We start from the raw sequence: 23312 nt of genomic DNA on the forward strand, positions 1-23312 counted from the left end.
AGGTTCCGGAGGAATGTGAATAAGGTGTCCTCACCTTCAATCCAGATAACAAAGATGTCATCAATGAACCTGAACCAGGTGAGAGGTTTAGGATTCTGGGTTTTTAGGAAGGATTCCTCTAGATGGCCCATGAATAGGTTAGCATAGGATGGTGCCATGCGGGTGCCCATAGCCGTACTGCGGATTTGTTTGTAGGTAATTCCTTGAAAGGAAAAGTAATTGTGGGTTAGGATATAGTTGGTCATGGAGACTAGGAAGGAGGTTGTTGGTTTGGAATCCATAGGGCATCTGGAAAGGTTAGTATTCAATAGCAGTAAGGCCATGGGCATTAGGAATGTTAATGTACAGGGAGGTGGCATCAATAGTGACGAGCAGTGCACCGTGTGGTAAAGTGACAGGAACTGTGGAGAGTCGGTCAAGGAAATGGTTGGTATCTCTTATATAGGAGGATAGGCTCCAGGTAATAGGTTGAAGATGTTTGTCCATGAGAGCAGAGATTCTTTCAGTGGGGGCACAGTAACCGGCCACAGTGGGGCATCCTGGGTGGTTGGGTTTACGGACTTTAGGAAGCGTGTAGAGGTGGGAGTACGGGGAGTGGTAGGGGTAAGTAGAGAGATGGACTCTGGGGAGAGGTTCTGGGATGGGCCTAAGGATTTGAATAGTGACAAGAGATGCTGGATTACTGGAATGGGATCACTGTGGCATGGTTTGTAGGTGGAAGTATGTGACAGCTGATGGAGTCCTTCTGTCACGTAATCATTGCGGTTCAAAACAACGGTGGTGGAGCCTTTGTCTGCAGTTAGGATTATAAGGTCAGAATCAGTTTTTAGATGGTGGACTGCAGTTCTTTCTGCGGATGTAAGGTTAGTTTGCATGTTGAGGGATTTGGGGAATGATGGTGAGGCAAGGTTCGAGGTTAAGACATTCTGGAAAGTTAACAGGGGGTGGTTTGGAGGCAGTGGGGATGGATCAGGATTGGGCAGAGGAGTGAACTGAGTTAGGCAAGGTTCAATATTGGTCTGTGGTTGAATCTGATTTGTCGGGTTGGTAGCGGAAAAGTGTTTCCACTGTAGGGACTGGGAGAAGGTCTTTAAATAGTCCTGCATGGTTGAATTTGGGAGTGGGGCAAAGGGTGAGGCCTTTAGAAAGGACTGATATTTCTGTGGGACTAAGGCTTCTGGAGAAAAGGTTCATAATTGTGTTGTGGATCTGTTTAGGTTCTGGGTTCTGTGTGGTGGTGGGAGGAGGGAGTCTTGGAGGGTGGGGTAAGTGTAGTAGATCTGTGAGACAGAGTTTTTCAGCTATGAGGGGGCAAGGGGGAGGTTTGGAGGTTGTTTTAGAAGTGGTGGACAGTGGTACTCCAAGGTGGGAATAGGAAGTGAGCAGGATGGAGAGCTTTTTGAGGTGGTGTTGTGTGTGTTGCTCAAGTTCCTGCAGGGCAAGAATTTTGGTGTGTGTTATGGGTTCCAGGAATTTGGGATTATATAGCAGGAGAATTTTGCGAATGGAGAGAAGGTACTGCAACGAGGATTGGGCTTGGTTGATACAGTTTTGCAGGACTGTGTTGGTGAGGGCTAAGGATTGGTGGAATCTGAACAGGTGAAGGTCATTGTGGAAGGAAGGGTGGCAACCAGAGATGGGTAATTTTCTTAAATCTCTGCAGTCCTCTTCCTTCCCCTTCAACTCTTTTGCTGACAGAAGGAGCAGCTGGCTCCAAAAGCTTGCATAAGTTAAACTTGTGTGTGTGGAGGGGGGGGGGGGGGGGGGGGGGGGCAGGGGGGCACGTGCGTGTGCGCGTTTGTGTGTGTTTTCTCCTGCCACTGCTTGATGAGTAGACGTTTTTGTCTATCCAATTACATTATACTTGGTTATGTGTATTTTTTTTTCTTTGATACAGCAGACTTTATGATGGTCCGATTCTAGACTGAAACCAATAATCTCTAATAAAATATATAATGAAAATGATAGTTGTTACTCACTATGGAGTGGAGATGCTGAGTCGCTGAAAGGCACAACAAAAAGACTGTCTGAAAGTTAACTTTTGGTCAAGAAGTCCTTTGTCAAAAGTAGACAACATACACACATGCACACACTCCTGCAAATGCAACTCCAGGCATATGACCACAGTGTCTGTCTGTCAGAGCTGGCTCTAGCTGTGGTCATGTGTACATAAGTTACATTCACATGAGTGTGTGCACGTGCGCATGTCGTCTACTTTTGACAGAGGCATTGTTGGCTGAAAGCTGACTTTCAGACAGTCATCTTGTTGTGCCTTTCTGCAACTGGTTATCTTCACTATATAGTGAGTAGCAACTGTCCTTTTCATTATACTGTTACGTTACATCCTGCATTTTCCATTGTTTGATTTCTAATAACATATATTGATTGATCTATGTATTGCATAATGCAGTTCTTAATTTAAATGATTAGAATTGCAATTCTCTGCAACAGGTGGAATGGCCATTAAAGTGCATTAAATGTGTTCATGTTTAGTTCAAATGGTTCAAATGGCTCTGAGCACTATGGGACTTAACATCTATGGTCATCAGTCCCCTTCATGTTTAGTGTTATTAGAAGGCCCGATAGGGTATATAAGGGGATAAGCAGTGTCAGATGTTCAGTGATAACTGTGAAGGACACAGAGATGCTGCATTCTCATGTGAAAAAGCATTATCAGCAGCTGACAGAGTTTGAAAGGCGCACCACTGTATATTCCCAATTGGCCAGCTTGTCGAATCATGCAATATGTAGAGTCACAGTGCATACAGATTTAACAGTGGCCCATCATTGGACTGCACGTGAACATTAAGGTACCCATACTTGTTATCATGGTTTCTGTCGACCGTGTCTGGCCACCATGACAGAAGATCGCCATATCGTGCACCAAACACCTGCCATCTGAGAGCAAGTAATGGAGCCCTGCAACACTCTGCATCATCCCAGACTGGTGGTCAGAGACTAGCAGCAGGTGGACTAGGGAATTACTGTCCCATGTGTAGACTGCTGTCAACAACATAACACAAATGGCTCCATTTGGAGTCGTGCTATAACTGGGAAGCATGGAATACTGATGAATGCAATCACATTGTGCTCAGCAATGAATCACAGTTCTGCACTACTGCAGATGATGGTCATCAGTGAGTATGGTGGTGACATATTGGGAGGACTCATTCTTCCAATGTTTTGAAGAGGCACAGCAATGTTATGCTGGCGTCATGGTATTGTGAGCCATTGGGATGGCTCAGATCTTGGTGGGTAGTGATTGAGGTAAGAGGACAGCTGTTAGTGATTGAGGGAACTCTGATGCCACAACAGTACGAGAGTGTACCTCCACCCCTCCCCCCCCCCCCCCCCACCCACCCCCAGCAAAAATAAAATAAAATAAATAAATAAATAAATTTTCTTTTTTCTTAAAGTTATATATTTTCAAGCTGTTTACAAAACAAGCTTACCCCCTTTAAAATACTCTCCATTACAACTAATACATTTGTCCCACCAGTGCTTTCATCATCTTTAGAAATGGCTGACAACTCCTCCCTCATTTTTTCTGGACTTCTTCAATGTTGTTAAATCGGTGTCCTTTATTGTCCCTTTTCATGAGTGGAAGTAAGAAAAAGATGCACGGATCCAGGTCAGGCAAGTAATGTGCATGGGACAGTGGAAGTGTGCCATTTTTAGCCGAAAACTGTCTAACAGAGATGGCTGTGCATGCAGGTGCATTGTCATAGTGGAAGAACCAGTCTTCTGTCTGCCACAAATTGGGTCTCTTTTGACAAAGATTGTTGCGCAATCTTCTTAAAACTTCCAAACAAAAGGTTTTATTAACAATCTGGATTGGGGGAACAAACTCTGAACAAACTATGCCCTTGGCATCAGAAAAGCAAATCAGCATTGTTTTGATGTTTGATTTGACCTGACATTTTTCTGGACAGGGTGACAATGATGTCTTCCATTGGTTTTACTGTTGCTTTGTTTCTGGGTCGTAACCATAGCACCATGACTCTTCAGACTCTTCATACCTTTGAAGGAAAAAAAAAAAAAAAAATCTGCTGTAACTGATGCAGATTTTCTGTCAAAACACAATGTGTTTAAACTCGATGTTCCCTCTGATTGTCAGAACCCAAGGAAAAAACTTGGCAATAACACTTTTCATTCCCAAATCTTCCATTAAAACTCGCTAAACCAAGCTCTGAAATAACCCTCTAATCTCTGATACTTGATCAATTGTCTGTCGATAGTCTGTGAGTACAAGCTCTTGATTTTTTTCAATATTTTTGTCGATACGAGTAGTTGGTGGACATCTAGAATGAGGTATGTCATCAGTGCACATGTCGACATTTTTAAATCGAGCAAAGCATTTGTACCCTTGAGTTTTTCCCATAGCATCATGTTGGTTAGCTGTTTTCAACACTAAAACAGTTTCAGCATCTCTTTTACTGACCAGTTAACAAAATTTCACAGCTGCATGTGGTTCACTTAAACCCACCATAACAAAAAGAAAACAAGAACAAAACAGTGCTAGCAGAAACAGTCACTGTAGATGAACAGAACGAGCCAGGTCGACAACAGAGGCGGCTCTGAACTGGCAATGAAATATGCTATACATGTCTAGTGGCAGAAATGTGTACTACATGAGCTCCGCCCATGGCAATGTTATTCCAGTTTTCTTTGGGTACCCCCTCATATGTCACAGATGTCCTGCACTCTCATGCAACAGTACTATGGTGCCATTTTTCAACAAGACAATTTTTGTCCACATTTGGCATGTGTCTCTTTGAACTGTATGGATTTTATTGACATATTCCTGTGCCCAGCAAGATCTCCATACTTTTGCCGATAGAATGTGTGTAGACCAGCTGAGTTGTAAAGTCTGTCCGAGTGCTGCTATTCGAGATATCGAGGACAGTTAGAATAGTTGTGGGACAGCTTGCCTCGGGAGAAGTACGAAAGCCTTGTAACACCCTTCCTGACTGAATCAGTGCATGCATCTCGGCCAGAGTTGGTGCAATGTAATACTGATAAGTATGCCCATACTGCCAGTTTTTTTGTAAATTTGACACAATTTTTTAATCACTGAAATGACATCATACAAGCTCTCAAACCATGAAGTTTCCATTTGTTTCCTCCTCTCCTTCCGGGTGCTTCACTTTTTTTGTCAGGCAGAGTATTTTATATTTTAAAAACATTGTACTTTAATGAATGTTGCATAAATGTTGTTTGTGTGGTATGTTTCTACAGATAAGACTGTACCGTGGCCTTGCCGTCAGATTTGTGAAGAAATATGGCAGCAAGTGTCTCCGCCTGAAATTTGCAAACATGCCACCTGCATAACAGAGGAGACACTAAACATGCTGAAAACAGAACTACAGCACAGACCACAGATTGGTCTGCATGCGTGGGCAAAGTCAAGACTTACACAATCCTGCAGTTGTACCGACCTCTCGGAAATGAGGGAGTTGATATACTTAATGTGGAAAGCGCAAAAATATGGTACATGGGGTTTGAATGAAATATTTGGAGATGCTATTTGTAGCATGGGGTGTAGACTGGTTGAATTTGAGTATGAAAGTGTAATGAATGAGCTAGTTATGCAAGTCACTTCTCTCCTGGATTCAGCTGAGGAAGAAATGAGGTACGATAAGGTTTCTAATAAGTTGTTCCTGTTTGTAGTTATTCATTTGACATTAACTTAATTTTCTGTCAGCATTTTTCAGAATGTGCAACAATATTAAATAGAAAACACTCTCCTGATTTTCTCCAAAATATTATTCATTTTGTCACAAAATGGCTTTCAGTTTAGCAGGCCAACATCAGGTGACAACTGAATGTCACAACAATGATAAAATGACATGCTGCTTTGACAGATATTACTTATACTAACACCAAAGATACACAAAACGGTGAGATATTAATTGAACAGATGGGAAAAAGGAAATTTTATTTTTAAACTGCTGTTAGATGCAAAGATTGCTTTCCATTTTTTGATACTTGTGACAATTTCTGTATTAAATAAAAATATAATAATTTTGTAAACAATCTGTATGTCAACCTTTTATGTATCTTCTGTATGAATAACATCTTTGTAAGCTGCATGTCATTTTGTCTGTTGTTGCAACATTCTGCTGTGCCATGACAGTGGCCTATGAAAGGCAAAAGCCAGTTTGTGACCATATAAATAGTATTTTAGAAAATATCAGGAAACTATTTCCTATTTAATACTGTCTATATTGAGAAAGTGGAACAGTGATGACCATGGCAGCCTGAAAATAAGAAGAGGTAAAAGAAATGTGCAGTCTGTGCCACTGAATTAACCCATTCACTGCATTAAATTTTTCAGAAGGCTGGACCCCATCATCACGTATGGTGAGGTGAATAATTAAACACATACTGTAAATTCATAATCAAGATAGGTCAACAGTGACAATTTTTAGAACCTTACATTGAAACAGAAGAAGAAAACATAATCCATGTATGAGCAAGCCAGATTTTATGCATTCCGTGTGCCTAATGACATGTACAGCTCAAAATAAACTCGTGTAATAGAGTGCTTCTGGGTGTTTTGCTGAGTTGTTATTTCCATTTTATGCACAATATTTTGACTATCTATCCAGCCATCTTCATCAAATGCTACAAGTTTTGCTGTTATGGATACTCACTGCTTGGACTCCAACCAGGCTAAGCTTGAGTTCAGGAGACGAACAACTGCAAATCTCGTAGAATTTAAAAGAGATGGCTGAATCAGTTGTTGAAATATTGTGGATAAAATGCAAACAACAGCTTGGCACAACATCTGGAAGCACACTATTAATTATTCAAGCTGAGTGAGCCCCCAGAGAACACTTAAACTTGTGTAAATGGTCCAACATAACCTAGTGGTAGAAATGGATCACCTTACTCATGACCTTCCATCAAGCTTTTGACAAATGTTACATTTTCTTGTACACTTAGTGATGGTAAACAGTCTCCTGAAATACATAATGTAGTGAACAAATCAATTTGGTAGCAGAGCTTTAACATTACTATTCTCACTGTGTGTATCAAAATGAAAACTGTTGATTTGTACCACAGTTCTGAACACTCATGAAACTGTAGATCCACCTGTAAGTGGCTGGATATGTCAACTCAGTGGTTGGAGGAAGCCAAGAGTGTACCACTTCCAATAGCACCATGCCTAGTGAAGCAATGGTGTTGAACCCGAATGTTGGGTTGTGAACAACTTTACCTTACACTATCTGTCCAAAAAGTTGTGAGACTGATTTTATTCCTGGTGTATAAGCGATGTCAGCACAGTGACAACCATGGCAGCTTGAACTAACAATTACAAACAACAACAAAATCAAACAGTGGGAGGTCTAGGTTGTAATATCAAAAATATTATGAAAAGGATAGTTTGCTGATCACTGTTGAGTTGCAGACAGGCATAGTTGAAAGACTGTTACACTTTGCAGTATTTGGCCAAATCCTTCTTCAGAAAGGAAAAAACACACATATGCACACAAGCAAGCACACCTCAGCACACATGACTGCTATCTCCACTCATTCTGGAGATAGATTCTAGCTGGAGTGGCTTAAGACAGTGATCATGTGTGCTGAGATGTGCTTGCTTGTGTGACTGTACATGTTGTTTCCCTACTGAAGAAGGTTCTGGCCAAAAGCCAGTGTCGTCGTAACTGCCATCTGCTTCACATCGCTGTGCAGCGAGCTACGTTAATTTAAGTATTAATGGGACTGATGACCACAGATGTTAAGTCCCATAGTGCTCAGAGCCATTTAAGTATTAACGTATTTTTCTTACTTGTCACTTCTTCTTCCGTGTGATTTTGCTTTCAGGAAGCTTTAATTTTCGAGTACTAATAATAGTGTTCCATAGATTTTGTGTTTGTTTTGAATATAGTCAGAGTCCCTTTAGTCAGCTGTAGTGCCAGTAGCACTAGTGTTTGTTTTGAATACAGTCCAGAGACAGGGTGTGCTTATTTTCATTGTTTTCAACAAGAAGCGTCTAGTAACCACAGTTTAGTCAGCTATCAGCTGCCTTTAGTGAATTAGCAGTCTAGTTCAAAGTTGATTAACTCTCTACAGTAAATTGTTGACTTCTTAGGATGGATAGGATGTGTGACTGCTGTGTATGGATGCAGGAGGAGCTGGCCGCTGTTCGCGAACAGCTGAACGTGTTGATGGCTGCGGTCAGCCGTCTTCAGGCTGCTGGAGTCTGGTGCATCGCATGGTACACCCCAGGTGTCACATGCTTCACCCACAGTCCCTGCTGTCGAGACATCTTCATGGGTACCAGGCGCGATTGGGCTACCCTCTCCCCAAGGGGAGTGGCAGGTTCAGCGGCGTTCGCGGCAGAGGGTCAATGTGGAGGCTGGCCGTGTGGCATTGCGTGCTGTGCCTGTGAGTTGACATGTTGCCGCTCCTTCAGCAAGGTCCCAGCAGGCACACAGTGGGAAGGTTTTATTAGTGATTGGGAGCTCCAATGATAGGCGGGTGAGAGAGCCCCTTAGGGAAATAGTGGAAAGGTTGGGGAAGAAGGCCAGTATTCACTCTGTGTGCTTACCGGGGGGTCTTATCCGAGATATGGAGGAGGCCCTTCCATCAGCGATAGAGAGCACTGGGTGCACCCAACTGCAAAATGTTGCTCATGTTGGCACCAATGACTCCTGCCGTCTGGGTTCAGAGGTCATCCTCAGTTCATATAGGTGGCTGGCGGAGTGGATGACGGTGGAAAGCCTTGCTTGTGGGGTGGAATCTGAGCTAACTATTTGTAGTATCATTCCCAGAACTGATTGCAGCCGAGTGGAAGGCTTAAACCAGAGGCTCAGACGATTCTGCGCGTATCTGGTGTGCAAATTTCTCGACCTCCGCTATCGGGTGGAGAAATGTAGGGTCCCCCTGAACTGGACAGGTGTGCACTACACACAGGAAGCAGCTACAAGTGCAGTGGAGTATGTGTGGAGTGCACATGTGGGTTTTTTAGGTTAGAGAATTCCCTCCCTAGGCCCGACAAGACACCTCCTGAGATGCGACAAGGTAGTAGTAAGCAAAACGCAACAGGGAATAACAATATTAATATAGTAATAGTAAACTGCAGGAGCGTCTATAGAAAGGTCCCAGAACTGCTCTCATTAATAAACGGTCACAATGCCCATATAGTACTATGGACAGAAAGTTGGCTGAAACCAGATGTAAACAGTAATGAAATTCTAAACTCAGATTGGAATGTATACCGCAGGGACAGGCAGGATAGTGAAGGGGGAGGTGTGTTTATAGTGATAAAAAGTGCAGTAGTATCGAAGGAAATTGACGGAGATCCGAAATGTGAAATAATTTGGGTGAAGGTCATGGTTAAAGCAGGCTCCAACATGGTGATTGGATGTCTCTATAGGCCCCCTGGCTCAGCAGCTGTTGTGGCAGAGCACCTGAAGGAAAATTTGTAAAGTATTTTGAGTAAATTTCCCTACCATGTTATAGTTCTGGGTGGAGATTTTAATTTGCCAGATATAGACTGGGAGACTCAAACATTTATAACAGGTGGCAGGGACAAAGAATCCAGTGAAATTTTTTTAAGTGCGTTATCTGAAAACTACCTTGAGCAGTTAAACAGGGAATTGACTCGTGATGAAAACGTATTAGACCTTCTGGTGACAGACCCGAACTATTTGAAACAGTTAACACAGAACAGGGAACCAGTGATCATAAAGTGATTACTGCATCGATGATTTCAGTCATAAATAGAAACATTAAAAAAGGTAGGAAGATTTTTCTGATTAGCAAAAGTGACAAAAAGCAGATTTCAGAGTATCTGATGGCTCAACATAAAAGTTTCGTCTCAAGTACAGATAGTGTTGAGGATCAGTGGACAAAGTTCAAAACTATTTACAATATGCATTAGATGAGTATGTGCCAAGCAAGATCATAAGAGATGGGAAAGAGCCACTGGGATACAACAACCGAGTTAGAAAACTGCTGCAGAAGCAAAGGGAACATCACAGCAAACATAAACATAGCCAAAGCCTTGCAGACAAACAAAAATTACACAAAGCGAAATGTAGTATGAGGAGGGCTATGTGAGAGGCTCTCAATGAATTCGAAAGTAAATTTGGCACTAAAGTAAAGTAAAGTAAAGTTGACTTGGCAGAAAATCCTAAGAAATTTTGGTCTTATGTCAAAGTAGTAGGTGGATCAAAACAAAATGTCCAGACACTCTGTGACCAAAATGGTACTGAAACAGAGGACAACAGACTAAAGTCCAAAATACTAAATGTCTTTTTCCAAAGCTGTTTCACAGAGGAAGACTGCACTGTAGTTCCTTCTCTAGATTGTCGCACAGATGATGAAATGGTAGATATCAATATAGATGACAGAAGGATAGAGAAACAATAAAATTCTTCAAAAGAGGAAAGCCGGCTGGACCTGATGGGATACCAGTTCTATTTTACACAGAGTACGTGAAGGAACTTGCCCCCCTTCTTGCAGCGGTGTACTGTAGGTCTCTAAAAGAGTGTAGCATTCCGAAGGATTGGAAAAGGGCACAGGTCATCCCCATTTTCAAGAAGGGACGTCGAACAGATGTGCAGAACTATAAACCTATATCTCTAACCTCGATCAGTTGTAGAATTTTGGAACATGTATTATGTTCGAGTATAATGACTTTTCTGGAGACTAGAAATCTACTCTGTAGGAATCAGCATGGGTTTCAAAAAAGACGAATGTGTGAAACCCAGTTCATGCTATTCGTCCACGAGACTCAGAGGGCCATATACACGGGTTCCCAGGTAGATGCCGTGTTTCTTGACTTCTGCAAGGTGTTCGATACAGTTCCCACGGTTGTTTAATGAACAAAGTAAGAGCATATGGACTATCAGACCAATTGTGTAATTGGATTGAAGAGTTCCTTATAACAGAATGCAGCATGTCATTCTCAATGGAGAAAAGTCTTCCGAAGTAAGAGTGATTTCAGGTGTGCCACAGGGGAGTGCCGTAGGACCTTTGCTATTCACAATATACATAAATGACCTTGTGGATAACATCAGAAGTTCACTGAGGCTTTTTGCGGATGATGCTGTAGTATATCGAGAGGTTGTAACAATGGAAAATTGTACTAAAATGCAGGAGGATCTGCAACGAATTGACGCATGGTGCAGGAAATGGCAATTGAATCTCAATGTAGTCAAGTGTAATGTGCTGTGAATACATATAAAGAAAGATCCTTTATCATTTAGCTACAATGTAATAGGTCAGCAACTGGAAGCAGTTAATTCCATAAATTATCTGGGAGTAGGCATTAGGAGTGATTTAAAATTGAATGATCATATAAAGTTGATCATTGGTAAAGCAGATGCCAGACAGATTCATTGGAAGAATCCTAAGGAAATGCAATCTGAAAACAAAGGAAGTAGGCTACAGTACACTTGTTCACCCACTGCTTGAACATTGCTCACTAGTGTGGGATCCGTACCAGATAGGGTTGATAGAAGAGATAGAGAAGATCCAATGGAGAGCAGCACGCTTCATTACTGGATCATTTAGTAATCACAAAAGAGTTATGGAGATGATAGATAAACTCCAGTGGAAGACTCTGCAGGAGAGATGTTCAGTAGCTTGGTATGGGCTTTTGTTGAAGTTTTGAGAACATACCTTCACCAAGGAGTCAAGCAGTATATTGCTTCCTCCTACATATATATCTCATGAAGAGACCATCAGAATAAAATCAGAGAGATTAGAGCCCACACAGAGGCATACTGACAATTTTTCTTTCCACAAACAATACGAGACTGGAATAGAAGGGAGAACCGATAGAGGTACTCGAAGTACCCTCTTTTCATTGTGCCTGTCTGCAATGCAATGTGTCATGTTTGTGGTGAGCAGCATCTATCATTTTCGTAATATTGCTTACTGTAAACAACAGATATGCATTCCACCAGACATTTGTGGGCAGAGATGGATAAGTAGTGGATATTCCATGATAGTGTGTCAGTGTTTTCATTGTCATAAATTGTAGCAAAGGAAGAACTCAGAATCAAGTGTTCAAGACAGTCTCCAAATTGTTTTAAAGAGGAGAAAAGTTTGTGCAAAGTTTGTTCTGAATATCGTGACAACCAAACAAAAACAGCAACCCAAGGTTACCTGTTAGAACTTGGTTAACATGCAAGATATGGACAGTTCATTTTTGGAAAAAAATTCAGTATGGGTGTTGAGATTTTGCACAAAAAGATAAAGAGCAGAAATTCATAGAAAAGTCAACACTTTGATGACATAACTGACATTCAAGGCAACATGATATACAAGCTTAACAACACCCCAAAGAAGAATTTTTCTGGCAGTTTCATCAGGCTGCATGAACATTCTGTGCATTGTGCGTAAGTGTGGGGAGTCTATGTAGAATACCTGAAGCATTAAAATCACTATCTATTTTTTTGTATTTTCTGTTAATCCAGCCTCAGAACTTTTTAGACTGATCGGGTATTTTTATATATGTTTATAATAGCATTATGTCATGTGCTGGGTTTCATTGCATAAGGACTTTCCCTCGTACATAATTTTTTCACCAACTCCAGGGCTTACTCTTAATTAACCTATCCAATCAGGTAACATCTATCAGTGTATATTTAAGTCACACACTGCATCCTGCTATGTCATTACACTGATTCTGAGTAGGATTTTTTTTTTTTTTTTTTTTTTTTTTTTTTTTTTTTTTTTTTTTTTTTTTTTTTTTTTTTTTTAGTTTATGAACGCTGACAGTTGTCAGAATGAAGGCTTTCATGACCGGATGAGTTTCATGCACTACAACCTTATGCTCCAAAAGGTTTATCAGCAACACTGACAGTTGTGACAATTGCAGTATCTAGGGGGAGAGGGCAGAATTAATTGTCTAGAAGGGTGTGTAATATAGTGTGGAGTGTTATTGACCTGTCCGATACCTCACAAGTTTCCTGGATATTCTTATTCTTTACTCAATCTCCTGTTGATTATTTCATATGGTAAACAGTTACTGAGTAAATGTTCACAGGACTGTAGATTGGCTTTTTATTCCCTTCACATTTATCAACACTAAATTTAATTTCAATGATCAGCAATATAGAAATGTACGAGAGCCATACTGAAAGTAATAAGGAACAGTTTTTTTAAGTATTCCTCATTATTTAGACAAACTGGGTACCTCAACTTAATCTAAATACTTTCTGTCACTTTTCAACATAGTCTTCATTTCTTCACAAATATTTTTCACAGCATTCTGCGAGTCTGAAAGTACCCTTATGATAGAACTCCATTGCAGCTTCCGGAAGACAATGATGCACTGCTTGCTGTACGTCTTCCACCATCTCATAAATTTGTCATTGCATCTGTTCCTAAACATAACCAGAAAGATGGTAGTTAGATGGGCCCAGTTAGGACTGTAACCTTGCCTGAACTTCTCTATGGTGACACAAGCAGTGTGAGAACATGTGTTATCCTGTTGCAGGATGATGATCTTCTTCCCATAGGGTTTATGAAGGAATGCACAATGTAGGTATAATAATGTGTGGGTAGTTGTAGTTGAGAATTAAGAATTATTGAGGAATAAAGGAGATGACTCACTGAAAGGCAGAAGCACCGCTTTGTCAATAGGTACACAAACAAAAGGTGCAGAGATTTGCTGGCTCTCGCAATGCATTTCCTGTTTCAAGCTTGTAGGGAAAACACACACATACACAAACACACACACACACACACACACACACACACACACACACACACACACACACATATGCACATACCTGTTTCCCTACATTGTGCCACGTCTTCTCTGACCCATAGTGAATGTACTGGGTTGAGGTGAGGATGTTTGCCGGAGGAGGGTGGGGGGAGTGACAGATGGAGAGAAGCAGGCAGCAGGGAGAGGGTTGGGGGCCGCATCTAGTGACTTGCGAGAGGGTGGGGAGCTGTCTGTGGGCTAGCTAGGGGTACAGGTAGAGGGGGCAGGTGGCAGATGGCTGGGCATACGATTTCATAGACTAGGGTGTGAGATAACAGCACACAACTAGCTGATGTGGAGAGTCGTGATGTTGTGCTGTGCTGCATGTTGTACCACTGGGTGGTCCACCTTATTTTTGGCAACAGTTTGACAGTGGTCATTCATTCTAGTTGACAGTTGGTTGGTTGTCATACCAATGTAAAATACTGTGCAATAGTTGCAGCAGAGCTGGTGTGTATCATGGCAGCTATCCTGCCCCATGAGAGGGTGGACCACCCGTGAAAGTACTCTCCTTTGAGCCGGTAAATACTTCCCCCAACCCCCTCCCTGCCTCCCGCTTCTCTCCATCACTCGCCCCACCCCCACACCCCACTTCACACGGTACACTCATTGTGGACCAGGAAAGAGGTGGCAGTTGACTGAGCACAATGTAGGGAGACAGGTGTGTGTGTGTGTGTGTGTGTGTGTGTGTGTGTGTGTGTGTGTGTGTGTGTGTGTGTGTGTGTGTGCGCGTGTGCGTGCGTGCATGCATGCATGCATGCATGCACTGTTTCTGCCTTTTGGTGATTCCTCTCCTTTATTCCTAAAAAATTTGTAATGCGTAAAGGAGCTCAGACATGTGAGTATAGTTTGCAGAATTTATGGTTTGTCCAGGTTCAAAAAATCAATCAGAATGCAACCCTGTGCATCCCAGCAGAATTTTTCCAGCAGATGAGACTGTCCTAGCTTAGTGAATCCGAATGCTGCCATCCTTTTCTCTGGCATTTTGTTTCAGGCTTGTAACGATGGAACCACTTTTCGTCACCTGTGTCAATGTTCATAAAAAAACCATCACCTTCATTTTGAAATCTCTGATGAAGGTTTTGAGTGATTGTTCTTTTCTCAAGTTTGTAGTCTTTGGTCAATAGATGTGGGACCCATTGAGTACAAAAATTTTGATAACATAAACTTTGAATCATTTCTTGGGCTCCTCTGTGTCCTGCTGCAAGTTCTGCTATGTTTTCATTCACTGTGACACACCTGTCTTCTCTTATGAGCTCATCAACAGTTTCCTTGATGCCTTCCCTGAAGGCAGTTCAATGACAACCACTGCAAGCCATATCTTTGATACTTGTGTTTCCATCTTTGAAATGTTTCACCCATCTTGTAACACAGCTGGTGCCCATTCAAATATCCACATAGGAACAGTAAAGGCTGAGGTGAATTTCAGAACCAAATTTTCCTTCTTTAACAGAGAATTCAGTGACTGGTCGCTATTGAAATGAAACATTGGTTTCGTTTGTTTTGGCAGTACTAACTGTGGTCGGTGACAGAGGCTAATGATATCATAATAAGTGACACGAAATGTAAAGTCTGCAGGTCATTTTTGTTGCATTGTTAGAACTGGAATTTTAACATTGGGTTGTTCACAGCTTTCTATATTGCCCCCTTATTAACATAAATTTTTTAACACACTAATGGATATTCCTGGATGGAACAATACATAAAATAAGCAAAAGGCGACCACTCATCTACAGCAGAATGATGCATGGAGCACCAGAGATGCGTAACAGGAAACAGCATTCACACTAGATTTCAAGCTCTTTCTCTTTTTCTAGTAAAAGTGCACATATTCATACACACAACCATATACACTCCCAAATTCACACTCCTGTGACTGTGGTGTGACTGCCCACGGCAGTGCACATTTGGAAATGTATGCAGTTGTGTATATGAATGTGTGATAGAAAAAGAGCAAGAGCTTGAACGCTAGTGTGAATGCTGTTTCCTCTTACATGTCTCTGTGCTGCACAGATCTGTCTGCTAGAGGGCGAGCAGTTGCCTTTCCCGTACTTTATGTATAATAGGCAGCCTATGTGGATTATGAGTGGTCCCACAAATTCAGTAGTGCCAAAGACTAACTATCATTGATGTTTGCTTAATGAGTGCCAGATGATGACAGAAAATTATGTGATGAAAACCATATACTGAGTACTGGATGTGCACTGATTGATAACTAATTATAGGTACTGTTTTATGACATTGATGTTGTAATGTGCTTTGGGATTTCAAAATTGTGTGAAGAATAGGATGTGTCAATTGAAAAACAAAACAGTTTTTAGCAGGATTGAAGTTTGATGTGCTCAAGGTTTACAGATACTGTAAATTTAGAATATTTCTTTAAACAAAATATTTCTTTGTGAACTATTTATACTATAGTCCGCCTCGACAGCTGAGAGGTCAGTGTGATGGGATGCCGTGCTAAGGGTCCCAGTTTTGATTTTCGGCTGGGTTGGAGATTTTCTCCACTCAGGGGTTGGGAGTCGTGTTGTATTTATTATCAACATCTCGTCACCATCGACACGCAAGTCGCTGAAGTGGTGTCAACTCAAAAGACGTGCACCAGGTGACTGGTCTACTCGATGGGAGGCCATAGCCACACAACATTTCATTTTCATTTATACTATTGAATGTGTAATTCTTTGAGTTGTTGGGCTGCATCGCATTTCTTGTATACAACCAATGTTTTGATTCCTCTATTGGGATCTCCTTCAGGATATTGTGGCTTCCACAGTTGACTGTACACTGTTAAAGACAAGTATCTTCTTCTCTTATAAAAGGGAGTTTACCTGTGCCCAAAATTATTCTTCTCACTGCAACCAAGTAAAATATGTTCTTACTTTTGTTTCTTTCTCCTTTTCTCCCTTATTTTTTTTATTTGCAGACATTACAAACTAGAGAAAACATAGGTCATTTACTGGTAGCGACACAAGTCACAAGTTTATCCTTATTTATTTGTGACACAATATGGCAGGTTTTTGTTGTACTGTTCTTTGCAGTAAAAGAAAACATGAGTACAGTAAATAAATTAATACCTCAGTGTAAAAACATACTTGCCTCATGCTAGAAGCATGACTCGAACCCTGAGCCCCGAGTGCTTAAGTCGTGCAGATAAGCATAGCGCCATACTAATGTGAATACTTGACTTGGCTTGGGAATATCATGTGTGTCAGACCGACAGGCATAACCACTGCACATGCGATGAGGTATGTCATCATATGATGTGATGTATTCTACATCTGTCATTGACTTTTGGAATATTACCCAACATTTGTGAAGCCACACGAGTCTTATATTAACTTACTTGTCTCAATGTCATCTACGTTGACATCCTACAATCTGTATAGATTTACTGGATGAATAAAGTATTTGAATTCGAGTATGCAAAATAACTGTCATTTTCAAAAGCACAATTGTAGCATTTGCCATATGAGATTTAAGAATGGAACAGAAAACTTAAATACTAAAACTAAATAACAGAACATAAATTTGAATTCTTTGCCCCTCCAGAATGAAAATCCGATGCTCAACTATTACACCACTTAACTCAGTGAAATGTGATGGGAACACTCATATGGGAAGGGTGGGCAGGTGGGGGGTGGGGGGTGGGGGTGTGGGGGAGGGGGGGGGGGGTTGGAGGGGAGGAACAGAGCAGGAGGAAGGGATGTGCAGGAGTGTGAGTGAGAGAAATGATCTGGAATATTAACAAAGGGTGGAAACTGAGGACAAAAATTATAATTATGGTAAAAGGAGAGAAGACCTACAAATTTAAGAAGGGGAAGGAGAAGATGAAACCATGGCAAAGGATGGACGAAGGCACTTGGAAGACGAGGACAACTGACAATTTTAATCACAATGGTTGTGAAATTGAAGGAATCATCATACCCCGAGCTCAAACTTAATGAGGTACATTGAACAGAATGTCCTCTTCCATGCCATCTGATATGAATTCAGAAAACGTGATTACAAAATTGGCACATTCCAATGAAAAATTTCCTCTTGCTCTGTCCTATCACCCCCTCCCAATTCACATCTCCACTTCACCTTCATCATGCACTGCTCCCCACCTGTTCAACATTTGTACCTAACTCAAGAAATGATTCTTTATTAAAGCTAGCAAGTTTTCCTTCTCTTTTATGTGTGTGTCTGTCAACAACTCATTGCTTCTGCTTTTCAGAGTGTCACAGGGAGAGTGTAGTTCCTCTGGAGTTCATTGTCACAGAAGTGTCAGAGATTTCCTCCTTCAAACTGAAGTCCAGAAAAGATATATTTATTATTAGCTTATTTCCTTCAGCCAGTCATTTACATCTATATATGTTGCTTGTAGTTGTCATGAGGTTTCCTCTTTAAGAAGGATTATTATCATTCTCTATTGCTTTACAGAATTATATTCTGGGCAGTGGTATCCTTTACTCCAAAAGTATTTAAATTCTACCAGAACTTCCCTACTACAATCACAGTGTTAAGTCAGGTGAACTTGGGGGCCACTGAAAAAGAGGAGAGTCACAACAGGTATACTGAGGCAGTTCGGCATCGAGATAACCATGAAAATCTGAAGCAAGTACAGTGTACCGCTTCCATGTCGCAATATGAAGTCCCCACTATCATACTGTAACTGTGACCCAAGGCATTGTGGCAGCATGTCCAGTTATAAGAAGGTAGTCACAGTTTCCTCTGCAAAGAAAAATGACCCACTAACTTTTGAAGAGATTAGGGCATATAGGACATTAACTTTGGATAAGTCACGATTGCGTTCCACAGTCTTGTGTGGATGTTTATTTGATCTTCTCTATCTCTTCTATTAATCCTACCTGGCAATGGTCCCGTACTGATGAATGACACTCAAGAATTAGTTGAACAAGTGTTTTGTAAGGCACTCGTTTCATGAATGAATTTCTGCTTTTCTTACTTTTTGTTTCAAGCGGTCATTCCATTTTAGGAGGCTACTGCTAGGTATTTTACAACAGTTACTGTTCCCAGAGATTTGCTGACCACTGTGTAACTAAACAGTATTGAATATCTTCACATGTTTATGCACAGTAAGTTACATTTTTTTTACATTCAGGGTCAACTGCCAGTTCCTGGAGTGATCATCGATTCTCTGTAGGTCTTTGTGCATTTTGCTACAGTCTTCCGGCATTGCAACTGTCCTATAAACATGAGCCAAATAGCCTCCCTGAGACTCTTACATTATGCATTACATCGACATGACAAAACTCATGGTTGACCGATTTGGGAGGAAGCGAGGGGGGGGGGGGGGGGGGAACCAATCAGATTACAGATTAGGAAGGGATGGGGAAGGGTGTGCCCTTTCAAAGGACCCATCCTGACATTTGCCTGAAGTGATTTAGGGAAATCACGGGAAACCTAAATCAGGATGGATGGACACGGATTTGAACTGTCATCCTCCAGAATGGAAGTCCAGTGAACTAACCCGTGCACCACGTCGTTTGGTACAAAAGTTACGGTATAGCAATATACATATGGTTGTCTATAGAGAATGTATAAAAGGGCAGTGCATTGGCAGAGATGTCACTGATACTCAGATGATCCAGGTCAAAAGGTTTCTGATATGCTTATGACCTCACAAAGGGAATTAACAGACTTTGAACATGGAATGGTAGTTTGAGCTAGCCACTTGGCATGTTCCATTTTGGAAATTGTCAGGGAATCCAATATTACAAGGTCCACAGTGCTGAGAGAAGAATACCAAATTTCAGGCATTACCTCTCACTGCAGACAATGCAGTGACTGACGGCCTTCACTTAACGATTGAGGGTAGCAATATTTCTGTACAGTTGTCAGTGCTTATGGACAAGCAACACTGCATGAAATAACTGCAGAAATGATTGTGGGATGTACAGCGAACATATCCATTAGGGTAATGTGGTTGAATCTGGTATTAATGGGCTAAAGCAGATGAGTGACACGAGTACCTTTGCTAGATGACTGGAAAACTGTGGCCTGCTCAGACGAGTCCTGATTTCAGGTGATAAGAGCTGTTTGTAGGATTCAAGTGTGGTGCAGACCTCACAAAGCTAAGGACCCAGGTTGACAACCAGAAACTGTGCAAGCTGATGGTGACCTCATAATGATGTGGACTGTGTTTATGTGGAATGGACTGGGTCCTCTGGTCCAACTGAACCAATAATTGATTGGAAATGAGTATGTTCAGCTACTTGGAGGCCACTTGGAAACCATTCATGTACTTCATTGAAAGTTTTTATTTATGTCCTTTAAATTCTTTCTCATGCATTTACATGTTCTACCCCAGATTATAATCCCATGCTGTAGAGTGCTGGAGAACTGGGCAAAGTATACTATTCAAAGAGTCTTGGAGCTTGCTTTGTGTGCAAGTAAACATAGGTTGCAACATACATTCCTCAGTGTCAGATTTGTTTCTGTTATGTGTATGTCTGCTATTTAAAATCACATTGAAGCCATATACTAAAATTTTGTTTCCAGGGAGAGTGTAGTTCCTCTGGAGTTCATTGTCACAGAAGTGTCAGAGATTTCCTCCTTCAAACTGAAGTCCAGAAAAGATATATTTATTATTAGCTTATCTCCTCCAGCCAGTCATTTACATCTATATATGTTGCTTGTAGTTGTCATGAGGTTTCCTCTTTAAGAAGGATTATTATCATTCTCTATTGCTTTACAGAATTATATTCTGGGCAGTGTATCTACATCTACATGGATACTCTGCAAATCACATTTAAGTGCCTGGCAGAGGGTTCATTGAACCACCTTCACAATTTTTTGTTATTCCAATCTCGTATAGTGTGCAGAAAGAATGAACACCTATATCTTTCTCTATGACCTCTGATTTCCCTTATTTTATCATGGTGATAGTTCCTCCCTATGTAGGTCAGTGTCAACAAAATATTTTTGCATTTGGAGGAGAAAGTTGGTGATTGGAATTTCATGAGAAGATTCCGTTGCAATGAAAAACGCCTTTCTTTTAATGATGTCCAGCACAAATCCTGTATCATTTCTGTGACACTCTCTACCATATTTCACAATAATACAAAATGTGCTGCCTTTCTTTGAATTTTTTTGATGTACTCCGTCAGTCCTATCTGTTAAGGATACCACACCGCGCAGCACTATTCTAAAAGAGGATGGACAAGCATAGTGTAGACAGTCTCCTTAGTAGGTCTCTTACATTTTCTAAGTGTCCTGCCAATAAAACACAGTTTTTGGTTAGCCTTCTCCACAATATTTTCTATGTGTTTCTTCCAATTAAGTTGTTTGTAATTGTAATACCTAGGTATTTAGTTGAATTTACGGCTTTTAGATTAGACTGATTTATTGTGTAACTGAAGTTTAACGAGTTCTTTTTAGCACTCATGTGGATTACCTCGCACTTTTCCTTATTTAGGGTCAGCTGCCACTTTTTGCACCATTCAGATATCTTTTCTAAATTGTTTTGCAATTTGTTTTGATCTTCTGATGACATTATTAGTCGATAAATGACAGTGTCATCTGCAAACAACTGAAGAGGGCTGCTCAGATTGTCTCCAAAATCGTTTATATAGTTAAGGAACAGCAAAGGGCCTATAACACTACCCTGGGGAAAGCCAGAAATCACTTCTGTTTTACTTGATGACTTTCCATCAGTTACTACAAACTGTGACTTCTCTGACAGGAAATCATGAATCCAGTCAAACAACTGAGATGATATTCTATAAGCACACAATTTTGCTCTGAGCTGCTTGTGTGGTACAATGTCAAAAGCCTTCCAGAAATACGGAATACTAACAGTACATAACATGTTTATTCAGCAGAAGTGAGCAGTCAGAATATTATGCAAAATAGTCACACAACATGCAGAAGTGTTTTTGAGGATCTTGGAATTTGTACACTCACTTCCCAATACATTTACTTCTGCTAACAAATATCAGTGTCAACTGAACAGTGATTTACACAGCCACAGCACAAGACACAAAAATAATTTTTCAATATGTACCTTGCTGGTAAGATACTCAACAAGTCCTCACCTCATATAAAGAAAGAAATTGGGAATCCCTGCCAATTCAAAATACAATTAAAATATTTCTCATTAGATACATGACAAGTAGCAGAGTCTTGTTTTAAAGCTTTGTGATAAGTAGTTGTGTATTATAAACAGTCCTTGTATACACAGATGTAAAAAAATATTTTCATTGAAAATGGTCAGTGTAATTAAGTAAATATTAATCCAGTAATAACAGATAAACAGCAGCTGTAAATTAAAACTGCTTTTCTTCAAATTAGATGCTTTATTAACAATATACTGGATTAAATTTAGATGGTATAAGTGTGAACAGCATTAAGCAGTATAGTTGTGGTGGTTCTTTATGTATTGGTATCTATATGTTATGAAAATTTGGAATTAGTGTTATTCAGCGTGCTTCACTACTGGAAAATTAAATACGTCAGTGACTCAGTTGTGGTACTTCTCACAGTTAGTTTGCCCGACATGATGTTTTTTATATTAAATACACCGCCAACACAAACATTCCAGATATATAACTGTATATCACTAAATTAAAGTAATTTTTGTATTTTTTTTTTTTTTTTTTTATGAAAATGCAATGCTAAGGAGATTCTTGCAATTTCACTAAGCGGGGATCGATCAAATTTACTAACCTCACTTTACTCAAATATGATTCAGTACTGGAAAAACTCACCACCTTTACTGTTTCAAAGGAAGAACAACTAATCAAGAGAATTCTCCTACATTTACATTTATTTTTACTTGTCAAAATTAGTGAATACTAGAGATATAAATTAATAGGGAAACATTCCACGTGGGAAAAATATATCTAAAAACAAAGATGATGTGACTTACCAAACAAAAGCGCTGGCACGTCGATAGACACACAAACAAACACAAACATACACACAAAATTCAAGCTTTCACAACAAACTGTTGCCTCATCAGGAAAGAGGGAAGGAGAGGGAAAGACGAAAGGATGTGGCTTTTAAGGGAGAGGGTAAGGAGTCATTCCAATCCCGGGAGCGGAAAGACTTACCTTAGGGGGAAAAAAGGACGGGTATACACTCGCACACACACACATATCCATCCACACATATACAGACACAAGCAGACATATTTACAGACAAAGAGTTTGGGCAGAGATGTCAGTCGAGGCAGAAGTGCGGAGGCAAAGATGTTGTTGAATGACAGGTGAGGTATGAGTGGCGGCAACTTGAAATTAGCGGAGATTGAGGCCTGGTGGATAACGGGAAGAGAGGATATATTGAAGAGCAAGTTCCCATCTCCGGAGTTCGGATAGGTTGGTGTTAGTGGTAAGTATCCAGATAACTCGGACGGTGTAACACTGTGCCAAGATGTGCTGGCCATGCACAAAGGCATGTTTAGCCACAGGGTGATCCTCATTACCAACAAACACTGTCTGCCTGTGTCCATTCATGCGAATGGACAGTTTGTTGCTGGTCATTCCCACATAGAATGTGTCACAGTGTAGGCAGGTCAGTTGGTAAATCACGTGGGTGCTTTCACACGTGGCTCTGCCTTTGATCGTGTACACCT

General features: G+C 40.8%; 1 protein-coding gene across 3 annotated transcripts in view; it reads left to right on the forward strand.

Annotated features, from left to right (window-relative positions):
* Nucleotides 1–23312, forward strand: part of LOC126425288 (uncharacterized) — a 390004-nt gene that overhangs the window by 306416 nt on the left and 60276 nt on the right. For all 3 annotated transcript variants that reach the window (XM_050088259.1, XM_050088260.1, XM_050088261.1), the window contains one exon: nucleotides 5239–5632. In XM_050088259.1, the coding sequence (XP_049944216.1) occupies nucleotides 5239–5632 (394 nt within the window). The remainder of the gene's footprint in view (nucleotides 1–5238; nucleotides 5633–23312) is intronic.

Source organism: Schistocerca serialis, chromosome 10 (assembly GCF_023864345.2).
Source record: "Schistocerca serialis cubense isolate TAMUIC-IGC-003099 chromosome 10, iqSchSeri2.2, whole genome shotgun sequence".
Classification (NCBI taxonomy): domain Eukaryota; kingdom Metazoa; phylum Arthropoda; class Insecta; order Orthoptera; family Acrididae; genus Schistocerca; species Schistocerca serialis.